Source organism: Amblyomma americanum, chromosome 1 (genome assembly GCF_052857255.1).
Source record: "Amblyomma americanum isolate KBUSLIRL-KWMA chromosome 1, ASM5285725v1, whole genome shotgun sequence".
NCBI lineage: Eukaryota > Metazoa > Arthropoda > Arachnida > Ixodida > Ixodidae > Amblyomma > Amblyomma americanum.
Genome location: NC_135497.1, coordinates 141911719 through 141924308, shown reverse-complemented (window position 1 = coordinate 141924308; position 12590 = coordinate 141911719). Strand labels below are relative to the sequence as shown.

Here is a 12590-nt window from a genome sequence, read left to right as displayed (position 1 = left end):
GTGCCAGAGCTGACGCAGCAGATGTTCGACGCCAAGAACATGATGGCCGCCTGCGACCCCCGCCACGGCCGCTACCTGACGGTAGCCACCATCTTCCGCGGCCGCATGAGCATGAAGGAGGTCGACGAACAGATGCTTAACGTCCAGAACAAGAACTCGAGCTACTTTGTCGAGTGGATCCCGAACAACGTCAAGACCGCCGTCTGCGACATCCCACCCCGTGGCCTCAAGATGTCTGCGACGTTCATCGGGAACAGCACGGCCATTCAGGAGCTGTTCAAGCGCATTTCAGAACAATTCACTGGTCAGTCATTTATCAGAATTGCTCGAATTACATTCTACTCACAGCACAGCCTGCAGTTCACACGTACAATCTGCAGTTGTATAGAGCGCCTACTTCATCGTTCAAGGGCAACTTTGGGATTTTTATTTTTTTTTAATCTTAAGGTGGCGCTCCCGTAATATTGCTTAAAGCCCTCTCTGTTCGTTGCAATCTGTTGTTAATAGAACTGTGAGTAAGACAATCATCAAAGAGCAAAATGCAGAAAACCTAAACCAAAACAGGGGTGTGTTGGATGCGGTGTTCTTTTGTGACAAAGATGACGTCACAAACAGTGTCGGCAAAACTTTTGTACGCGCAGTTCACTGACAAACCACAAGCTGCAAGGAACGACCCCGTTCATTAAACATCTCAGATGACAAGCGCGACATTTCCCTGTTCACCAAGTGCAGACCGTGTATCAAGGAGGGGTAATGTTTCCGACGTTACAAATTTAGCAGTGCCTGTAAAAATCACTCATAAAGAGGTAACGAAGCGGCCACCTTTAAAGAGACTCTGAGGACAAATTCAAGTTGGCCTGTATGGAAATATAGCAGCGTTCTAATTGCGAAAGACACTTTTATCAGTAAAAAACGGAGCTTCTACGACTAAGGCTAGGCGAAAGGGAAAGAGATGGGCATTTGTTCCCGTGCCGTGGGGAGTGAGCTACCTCAGACCTAGAGTCACTCTACTCAGACCTAGATACCCTACACAATCTCTACAACTTCCCCCATTCAACCCTGCGCACCTCTAACCCGAACAGTGGACAACCCAAACGGGGACAAAGGTCCGTCCCCTTCCCTAGCCAGGTAAAGGTCAAAAAATGAAATACAGATGTCGCCATCACCGACCGTTTTTGCAAGCAAACTACAGTGCTTGAAGAGTTTTCTTCCTTTTTTTGTTTTTTGGTCGTGGATCCCTGAGGCTAGTCTACATCGCTATTCACTAAGCGGTGGTCACGAATTTCGCTTGTCTTGACGTCACGAGTTTGAATCGAGAAGCGGGAAAATTTTTAAATCCAATTTTCTCGACATAATGCGTATTTTGTTGCCGGATAAACATCTACATACCCCATAAAGAGCCGAAAATCGATTTTTACTAAAAGCAAATGTCGGATGTAGTTACGCCCTTTAGATGGCGAGCGTGTGTGAGCACTCCCTCCTCACGCTAATCCGCGCCGCCGCTCAGCATACAAAAGAAAACTTGGATTATTCCACTTCTGTTGCAAGTTTAGGCAGGCCTATTTTTGGACGCCATCGCTCAATCCGATCCTCATGATCGAGAAAGGCGCTTTTTGAAATCGGATACTCAGGAATTATGGACAAAAGTATTTTTAAGCGGGAAGCCGTTCATGAACGCAGTTTTCTCGTATAATGCAAGATTTCACTAAAACAATCAATATATCCGCAGATCACCCGAGGCAGTCTCTTAGTTTTTTTTTCTATTCACGTTTTCGCTATCTTCAAAAGCGTTCCGGTGCGATCGCTGGAAACACTTTAAAAGGAAGATTTTGCTACATATCAGAATAATGGACCATTACGTTCAGTATTTCCTTAACAGTGTCTTACAATTTTCCAATTTTCAAAATTTTTGCCGGAGAAAGCTGGACTTGTTGGCGCAGAAACAAAAATCCGAACAGCTGGGTAACTTGGTGGAAATAATTCGTACGGATAGAATTGAACTAGCTGTATAAGTTCCGCTGCAATTCGTGAAAGCCTACAAAAACAACTAATATTCGTGGTGCCCGTCTTAATTTGCAGCCATGTTCCGCCGCAAGGCCTTCTTGCACTGGTACACTGGGGAAGGAATGGACGAAATGGAATTCACAGAAGCAGAGTCCAACATGAATGACCTGGTGTCCGAGTACCAGCAGTACCAGGAGGCCACAGCCGACGACGAGGGAGAGTTCGACGACGAGGACGCCCTCGCCGACACTGCCTGAGACACCGCCACCGAAATTACCATTTAGCTTCCAGAGTTCCGATAAAATAAACGATGTATATTAGGGAAGCCAGGCTACTGGCCATGGCGAGCATTTGGTTTTATTAGAAAAAAAAATTGTTTGGTGTGACGCAACACGAAACGATATATATTCGCAATAAAGTCCCAGCATGAGTTGGAAATAACGGCGAGAGCAAGGCTGTTCTATCACTTGGAGGCGTGTAAGCTCCTGTTCTTGTTGCTTGGCAAAAAGAGGGCGCCGCTACTGATGGTGACAGCGCTCCATAGCGCCACAACGAATGCAAGTATGCTGGCGCTGCCAACGCGAACGAGGACGGCTTAAAGAAGCCTCGGAGACGTTGCATGTTATATACAACTAGCAGCTGGTCATCAATTTAACCGTAGGTGAAATCTCCGCGACGTGCGGCACGAAGCGCGGTGGTTGCACCATGTGCTCGTACACTGATATTGGGAGGGGGTGGAGGATGTTCGCCCCCAATCCTCAAAGCGAGAGGAAATTTTATACAGGAAAACCATGCTGAACTCAATTTAGCTTTACAAAAAAAAAGTCGAAGAAATGCATGGTTCAAACGGACCTCCCCCCCCCCCCCCAACCGCCCTCTCCAAGAGTGACCCATATCCACGCCCGGTACCGGTGGACCATCAGAACAGAGTTGGATTAAATGCTTCAACGGTTGTTTTCTCATTAATGAGTTTGACCAGCGCAGCTGTTGAACGCTTTCGCGATCGAGTGTAGACCATGGTGTAAGAAAATATTCTTACACCACGGTGCAGACACTCCACCAGCACCTGTGCGGAGCGCGCTCGAACGGCTATTGGGTGTTCGCAGTGACGTACACGCGGTAGGGTCAAGACCAATTTCCCAGTCATCTCATCTCACAGAATCTGAGCACCAGGCCAGGGGAACATTACAGACCGATGGGTACGCGGCGGCAGGGGGTCGAATCCCGCACCTCCCGCAAACAAGGCGGATGGCATGCGCTAGGGCACCGCTACGGTGCACGCCACAAGTGAGCTTCCCTGTAATTAAGAGACTGCTCGAACGCGGAGTCCATAACACATTACAAGAACTTCGAGAGGTCCACATACAAGCCCAGAACCTTTGATTAGGTGCTGCCGGACGACACATACTCAATCAGCAATAGGCCTGCATCACTATCTCCGCAAACAATACATCACTAAGAGCACTCCCTACCCAGATCTGCACTTCGATCCATGTCAAACCATTACCGAGGAACATGCACCCCCACCGTAATCAAGGTCGGAGAAAGGCGCGCGAGGCAGCGCGACAAAAATGGTATCGGGATGCGTTTGGGTGGATGCCACCTGCGATGAGCATGGAGCCACTGCGGTTGTCCGCAACCCCCACATAGCCTCCCTAACTTTCGAGCTTCCTTCAGGCACCACCCCTGAGGGAGCCGAGAAGACCGCTATTGCTCTGGCATACACAAATGTCGGTTACATCATCAGTGAGTCAAAAACAGCCATTCTAAACTATGCCAGGAACAGGGTTCACCACCCTGCACAATCCCTGGTGCACCCCCCCCCCCCCCCACCTATTCTAACGCGCTGAGCTCATCTGAATGCTTGCGCACTTGGGAAATCCCAGCAACGAGGCCGCCGACTCCTTAGCCCGAGAGTCTAGAAGTCGGGCACAGGCGGACCTCGTGGGGGATTTCTCGAAGGAGCGTATGCACTCGTTTGCTGAGCTCACCACAAACTCCCGCGCTGAGCGCCCTCATCTCCCGCCACCCCACCCATCCCTTACTACCGCAAAGAAATCAGTCTGGCGTCCCCTGCAGACGCACACGGTACTTACACCAGCCCATCTCTATAAATTTAAGCCGGTACCCCCATATGCACCTTGTGCTCCCGCCCCAAGGCCACCCTTGCACACATCCTCCCGTCATGCCCGGCGTCCCCTCCCCCCGCCGGGCTGGTGCCTCTCCGAACCTGGGAGGACTAGGACACCTCGTTGCGGTCAACGGACCTGACCAGGCAGAAGATCGTCGTCAGCCAGGCATCGTGTCACAAGAATGGATGCATTGTATTCTTGCTTCTAGGTCATAGATAAGCTTACCTATCGCCATTTTTCCTACACTGAATTATCGATATACCGGCATATCAACTATTTCGTGAACCCCTTCGAGTTTCATAATCCAGGTTCGACTGTAATATTTTATTTACGAACACAAATAAAGTGACCCGTTACAGTGGCTTTGGCGTTCAGCACCTGATCCCAAGGTCCTGGGTTCGATCCCGTCCGTGGCGGCCGCATTTCGATGTAGGCGAAATAAAAAAAAACGCCCGTGTGCTGTGCGATGTCGTTGTATGTTAAGGAATCCCATGTGTCTAAAATCCGAAGCCCTCCACTACGGCGTCCCTCATCGCTCGTGTACGAACCACAATTCACAAATCGAGCGCTGAAAATGTGCGTCGCATGCAGCATCAGGCCGAACTGATCCTCTTTATGAGTGGCAGCTCTAAGTGGTTTAACAGAGTATACTGGGGGGCCCGTCCATATGCTACGTTTTCGTTTATATTAGCTCTAAGTGGGCCACATGCAAGAATATCTGGTGCGGATCCAATTGGACTTATTTTTGGAAATGTGGCGTAGAGTTTGAAGTTTGCTTCACTTCCGCCACCGGTTGGCCCGGTATATTGCACTACCTCCGCAATCGGCCTTGTCTTCAAAGCGTCTTTACTATCCTGTCTTTCTATCCCATCTTTCAACTCTCCTACTATCTGCACGTGGTAGCGATAGTGGCTCGGCTAGAGCCAGTGAACAGGCCTGTGCACTTTCCTTTTTTCTTCCTGGCAACACAGACAGACAAACCATAGGGACAGGAACTGCCGTAACGTTTATGCCTATGATTTGTGTGTCGTGCATGCTCGCCTGCGGCCTACTTGGAGCTGCCACTTGATTAGGAAGCCAGCGGTTAACCTTTCTATAAGTGTTCCAGTTGGAATGCCCCTCCTATTCCATTTGAAGCTTGCAATTGGTTCCAATAATGGGAAATTTTCCGATTGGAAGCAAACAATTTGTTTTGTGTGGGCCGGCATTACAATTGGACGCTCCAACTGGCCTTCCAATGGGTTCAAAATATACATGGGAGGGCACAGCCAATTTTAATGGCCGCCTTCTTAGATTCTAGAAGCCGAAACTATGCCGCCATTTCGTCCCCTGACGACATACGGGGGAGAATTAAGGTATAGGAGGACACAATCAATTTTAATGGCCGCCATCTTGAATTCGCGAAACCGAAACTATGCCGCCTTTTTGTCCCCTGACGTCATACTCACATAGTTCCACCTGGATCATTCCATGCCAAACATCCCAGGCGTTGCGCTCGACCATCTCCAATTTGTTCAAAAAATCCGTGGAAACATCGTAATGTGCGTAATGAAAGCCTGAAGCATTTTCGCCTAAAAAATTTATTCGTGAAGTGAGAGCAGATTGAATATTCAGAAAAAATGAGAAAACAGGCACTGCTAAATAAGCAAAATTTTAGAAAACACTCCAAAAAGTTTTTCATTTACATTTGCACAGATTCTGTCTTTCGATACCATTCGGAGCATGCTGCTTTACACGGCATAAATATTTTTTTTAATCGAAAAAAGTATGAAAATGTGTCATTTTTGATATTTTTTGTTTTAAATATGAACTTTCTCTCGGAAATTCTGGAATAGCCGTTTTGTTCCTGTAGATGTCCAGTACCTATAATAAATTTTACAGGTGATGAAACTGCGGATGCAGAAGGAAAAAAAATCGTTACAAAAAGTGCATTTTGAGCCAAAAACACTCGTTAATTTCACCCTGAGGTGGTCCAAGTAAAAATACAAACAAAAGCGGATTACGTAAAACAGTTTATTGCCTTCCATTTCTGAAGTTTTTATCGAGGTAATTTTTGTTTAAAGCGAGGAAATAATTTTTGAAGTTGAGCTCTCGGGCCGCAAGTTGCGTCGTCTCTTAACGCCTCTTCACCGCAGAGCACGATACTGCAGACACTGTAGCCACGCGAAACCTTATAGTCCTTGTTCTTAAGTGAGGTTTGCACTGCAGGCAAGCATGGGAACACTGAGTAGTCGAACAGGTGTTCGTGCGAAAAGATTTTCTTAACGCTGCTAGTGTGGCACATGCCCAAGTGGGCTAGCTGTTTGGCGTGATTCTGTCGCAGTCAGTCATTCTTGTCGGCGCCATGAAAGACGTAATCAGCAGCATAAGAGCTTGTGAGACACCGATCTGGAAATGACTAGAACGATGCGGTGTTGAAACAATCCGCGACGCAGTATCACCATGTGGTACCTGACCCTTGTGGCCGTCAGAAGCTCATGTCCGGCTGTTTCCGTTGTGATTAGTTTGTTGTATTTGATTTAATCAGTGCAATTTCTACATTAATACTCCAGCGACAACTATAGACGAGACACTATGCTGGTGAAGCACCTTCATGCGAGCTACGCACCTATGCCAACGCCTCCTAAACTTTTCAAGGCCTGTGCCCTCTCTAGCGACGTCAGCACCCACCGTCCTACCTGGGCATTGCCATTGCCTGCGGCTGCCTCCGGTTCTCCATACCGGCCTTTCCGTCCCGTCGCCTCCCGGCTCATTTTTCCCCTCTTGTTACACGCAGCTAGTTCGTCGAGCCAGTGGCCTCGTGGTCGCTTCAGTGCTTTTTTTCCTTGCGATCGTTCTGCGACATGCATAACAAGTATTGTGTACCTATGTGCTCAAGCAACTACAAGACGGGGAACAAGGTTCAAGTGTTTCCTTTGCCAAAGGATGAACAGCTTTACAAGTGGCCCAGTGCGATTCCCCGAAAGGATTTTGTGCCTACTGCCAACAACAAGGTACGAAGTCATTTTCTCTACTGTTGCCACAAATGAACAGTATTTAGGGGAGCCATGACAAAAATTAAGCTTTACCTCGATATTAGATTGTACTGAATTGGTAATGTGGTGTGTCGCACTTTTGCTATTGTAAAACAGGTGTGCGCCTTACACTTTCATGCATCCTGCCTTGAACATACCTCATCGTACACCGATCCTCCGGACAGGAAAGGTGTTCGAAGTCCCTCTAAAAGTGCCACACCTGCGTCTTGGGTCAGTGCCATCCTAATTCCCTGGCTGTCCCTCGTACCTGTCAAAGAAAGATGCCGTGCCAGCAAGGAGCTCCCCAGATGCCGAAAAAATGCGCCGGGAGGCAAATGTCTTGCTCGTGCTATTGAAATGTCAGCAGCCTGCTATCGACAAGAACAAATGCAGTGCAAATTTTCATCTCTGCATGAAATGATGGAGCGCTTAAACGTCAAGTGTGTCCCACTTGAATGGACTATTATAATCACTCAAACTGTAGCATGTTCTTGAATATTGCAAATGAGAGTGCGCTGGTCCTACAGTGTTCTGTTACTGTTTTCGCATATCTTCGTATCACGGCGTGTTTTCACGGCAACTCAGGGAAACGTTTAGGAGATTTTGTCGTGCCTGACGAAATCGGTGACATCAATGTCCTACTTGACATATTAAATAAGCTACAGCAGATTTCTGACGACAAAGGTTCATCTGATGGCCTTACTGACCTGATAGTAAACCTCATGGAAAAGATTAAGGAAAGCGTCCGCAAAAACAGAAAGGACTCTGTTAAACTTCTGAGGGAACAATTGTTGTTGCTTGAGAGTGACTGCAGTACTCATCTCAAACAATGGTGCTTGCTTGCATCTGCATACTATATCTCCTCATGCATACAAGTTTTTGAGGGGCTCTGGTTGTTTGACTTTGCCGCATCCGAGTACCATTAGAAACACCTGCTCCTCTTTCCACCTATCACCTGATAACGAATCAGGTGATCAGAATTTTCTTAAATACATTGGCCAGAGGTTTAATAAATTGAAATCGCATGAGAGTGCTGTTACTTTAATGGCAGACGAGATTCACGCTCAGCCATTTATGGACTATAAAGGAGGAAAGATTGCAGGGGCAGCAGGGAACTCAGATGAAGCTGCAACTACTGCACATGTTCATGGTGCAAAGTATGCTAAGCTCGTTTCGAGATGTTGTACACATTCTCCCCGTGTGAACGTTAAATGCGGAGTCACTTCATGCTGTCTTAAAGAAGGTAATCCTTGGGCTGGAAACAATTGGTTTTAAAGTTTTAGATGTAGTAACAGATAATAATTCAATCAATATGAAGGCTTTAAGCATGTTTACGATGCCGCATAAGGTGGATTATTTACCCACATCCAGACGATGCAACGCGACCCATGCTTTACATCACTGACGCTGTGTAACTGTTAAAGTGTGCTAGAAATTATTGGCTTAACTAAAGAAATCCTAAAGCCAACTTTTATTTTCCTATGTTTAACCTCACTGACAATTCCGTCCACCCTGACATTATACAGTGGGCATCATTCAAGGATCTCAGGAAGCTTCACAAACTTGAATCTTCTCAGCTCTTGAAGTACAGTTATAGGCTGCCTTCGAAGGCTTTAAACCCAAGCAATTTACAAAGGCAAAATGTTAAACTAGCCTTACAGGTTTTCAACATCTTTGTGGCTGAAGCCTTGGACATGCACTGCGATTTTCCTGTACTTTCACGTGCGAAAGAAACTGCCAACTTCATCAGAATAATTATTCATTGGTGGATGGTAGTTAATGTGAAGATGCCACACAAGGGCTATCACTATCGCGACGTATACGAAGAGCCAATTTCATCGTTGAATGATGACCCCAAGCTATCCTTTTTGAAAGCCTTCAAAATCTGGCTTGACGTATGGAAATTTTATAAACACGACAATTGCACGCCACAAAGGAAACTTTTAATGCTCTGTGGCATTCAGCATATGCTCTACTTGAATTCTCAAAGTATTGCGTCTATGAGCTCGGTTTTAAGTACGTGCTACTCGGAAAAGTGCAAACAGACGGCCTAGAGAAGAGGTTTCTTCAGTACAGACAAATGGCTGGCGGTAACTACCACATCAGCATCCGACAGCTTCACGAGTGCGAAGGCAGAATTCGCCTCCAAGGCACGCTTCCTGTGATGTGCGCCGGTGACTTCAGCGACGATGAGGTCGGTTATTTGTCAAGTGCTGCACATTCCTTCAAAATTGCTGAGTTTACAGAAGGTCTGAACAGTTTGAGTTCACGCGCGCCTGTGTTTGGCTATGTAGGTGCTTTTGTGCTCATTCTGTAATGAAAGCCCTGAACTGCGATTTCTGCCGAGAGCAGCTTGTTATGGACTGCGAAACAACAGAACATGATGATGCCGATGTTCACTCTTTGATATCTAGCTTGAATCGAGGCAGGCTGGAATTCCCAAGTGCATGTGTCGTCACTGTCGTGATGCACACCGGGGTAATTGCAAAAAAAGCTATTACAACCAGAGAATGCCACAATGTTTCTCCAACACAAAAACCAGAGAAATGTTGTTCAACAACTGGTTATCGAATCGCTGCCAGAGTTTGGCGACCTTGTGACATGCTTGAATGGGCACGTCAAAAAGTATGCTTTTTTCTCGCACGCCACAAGCCTGGTCCAACACTCCATGTTAGCATGCGCTAGCTGCAAAAAATATCACTGTAATTTTTTACTTACTAAAGTTAACTTTTTGGTTACCAGTTTACTACTGGGAACAAAAGCTTCCCGGACGAGAGTTCTAGGAAAAACGTTTATTGTAGATCCACCTCGCTACCGAGTCGCCTGATATTGTATGAAGGCATTAAAGGGACTATGCAATGAATAAAAAGTCACTTGTAAATGTTTTCAATGCTTAGAAATGATGCTAAGAAGCATTCACACCAAGTATGAGTCTTCAGAACTGAGCCAGCAATTTATTATGAACTTTTAAAAACCGTGTTTTTCAAAATTCGCGGGCCGATTGGTGTACTCGCAGTGACCAATTTTGGAACTAAAATCGTGGAACAAAGACGTCACTGTACCATGACGTCGCCAGGCCACCACACACTCTCATTCGCTGGAGCCACGGCAGCCACGACGTCATGGGCACACTTCCGGTAGCCGTAAAAATCACCTTCTCGTGCCGCCGCGTGACCCTCTCGCACAAGAGCGAGCCAGGGCATTGCCTTCGCGCATATGGTTTCAATTTTCCTCTGCAGCCTCCGTCGGGAGTTCCGGAGCCACTCGCACGGCTATTCGTGGGCACGCATAGGGCTAGATGCCCATCGCGGCCGTAAAAACGAGCAAACGCGGTTCGTGTTCTCGCCTGCGCTGACGATGTGGGCCCTCGCCATTACACAGAAGTTCCGTATGGTGTTTGGCGCCAATGTTAGTTTTGGGAAATTTCCGAGGTGTCGTTCTGGACCGCGGGGCACGAATTATCTGCAGAGGTGATGATCTGCAGTGTTGGGGAACGCCGCAACAGTAGGATCCTCACCGCTCGCCAGAGGTTGTAGAAATATACAACCAATAGGAAATGCGTGGAACGAGCTGCAGCTGCCCATAGCTGCCAAAAAACGTGCAGTAATTGATTTACCCCTCGAAGTGACGGTATTATCAGAAACCCGGTGGCGGCCTGAAGAAGCCGAGCATCTGGTCGAAAGATGCTTTTGTGACCATTAAAAAACTGTTGAATCACCGGCGGTGCTGACATTCGAACCCAGTACGTGCTGTGTATACGGGGCATATGCTGTATGCTACCAGGCCCTCACTGCGATTTTTGAACAGGAACTCCGATTTCGCGAAACCAATGAGTGCACTTTTTGGGGACGTCCTCATCTCGTTTTTATACGTAAATATTTGTTTCATTTCTGACTTCCTTCCACCAGGAGTCCGATCCCTTTTATTTGGATTACTCGCAGCCAACTTTGTTAAAATTGGACTGGATGTGACTGCAGGCAGTTCTGAAATGAGGTGCAAGAAATGAGGTGCATGTAAACGTACCACCTGTTGCAAAACTTCCTAGGCCGATGCACCCGTGGCCGGAATATGGTCACACGCGTACGGTTTCGTTCATTTCTTGGCGGGAACTTGTGAATGTCAGCGGAATTCGTCCTCGACATTTTAAACGGCAAATCTATATGCCGTATCAGGGATCACCGTAACACTGTTCGCGCGCACTACGGCCACGGACGCCATGACCTGCGAACTGTCGCAACATGTGTGCATGCGACGCAACAGCCGTCAGGCACGGCCGCCTTTGTTGGATACATGTGTCTGCTTATCTGAAAACAGCGCAACGGATGCGGACAATGACAGGAGTGGACACAAACTCAGCAGTATGCGTCCACTTTTGTCATTGTCCGCGTCCTTTTCGCCGTTTTAAGATATGAAGAGCCAACTAGACCGCACCTCTACCACTGTATGCTTATGTGAATTTGGAGATGATAGGCGTCTCGCACCTTGTGTTCTCTTCTAAGCATTTATCCATGTTTAAACGTTTTTCGCGCCAAAAGAACAAAAACAAAAAGGCATGCCGATTGCTTATTTCTCTTGATCGTTTCTTGCGGCAGAGGTGACGTGATGGCGCAGGTACCATTCAGCGATTGGCTGAATTTTCTTTTGTTTTTCTTTAGCTTGCCCTAATTAACGAAATGCACTTGCTTGACTTGCGCGTGTTCTCGGCACCTGTAGATTCTCGTCCGCGAGGGGGCAATACTGGGCAAGCGAGTAACATAAATGATGGCGAATTTGAAACCCCGCCGCGGTGGCTCAGTGGTTCGTGCGATCGGCTATTGGAATCGAGGACGCAGGTTCAATTCCAGCCGCGACGGCCGCGTTTCGCTGGATGCGAAATGAAAAAGACCCATGCGCTGTGCGATGTCAGTGTATGTTAAAGAACCCTGGGTGGTCCAATTTACTCCGTGCAGCTAAAGGCGTTTGGCTCTGCAGCAGCAGCTAGGCAGGAAAGGGACACGTCCTCAGCCCTAGCAACGCCGCACCGTCTTTTCAACTCCCCCTTTAACTACTCCGCTCTCATAATCCGAATAACGAAGAACGCACTCCACACGGCACGGGTACAAACGCCGTACTCTTTCCTTTTCGTGCTTAGCCTCTGCCTCATGAAAACCGACCGAAGCGACTGGCTGGAGGGGCTTTAAGAAGAGCATTCGCCGCTACATTCTTGAGTTTTAACAGACTGTAGTTGTGTTTTTGGCACATTTCTTTCGACACATACTATTTCCTCATTGAAAATTTTGACGAGAAGCATGACGGATGAATACCGTATGTGTTCTAATAGCATACCTACTGTGCAAACGTAAGTTTTATCAAAGGGGCTGCGAATGCTGATCATGATGATAGCATCACAAACACACTCCAAATGGTGCATGAGCGCTCGAAAACGTTCTGCTCTGTCGTG

The 12590-nt window shown here is 47.3% G+C and overlaps 1 protein-coding gene across 1 annotated transcript; it reads left to right on the top strand.

Moving 5' to 3' along the window:
- The first annotated feature begins 4 nt into the window (after positions 1–4).
- Positions 5–2268, top strand: LOC144136262 (tubulin beta chain). The gene is made up of 2 exons (XM_077668468.1): positions 5–304; positions 2080–2268. The coding sequence occupies exons 1-2, from the start codon at positions 22–24 to the stop codon at positions 2259–2261; spliced, it is 465 nt and encodes a 154-aa protein (XP_077524594.1). The 5' UTR covers positions 5–21; the 3' UTR covers positions 2262–2268.
- Positions 2269–12590: the final 10322 nt, after the last annotated feature.

Excerpts from the sequence above, each read along its gene's own strand:
- LOC144136262 (XM_077668468.1), top strand. The coding sequence starts at position 22 with ATGTTCGACGCCAAGAACATGATGGCCGCCTGCGACCCCCGCCACGGC. Across the intron at positions 305-2,079 it reads CATTTCAGAACAATTCACTG|CCATGTTCCGCCGCAAGGCC; the intron begins GTCAGTCATTTA and ends CTTAATTTGCAG.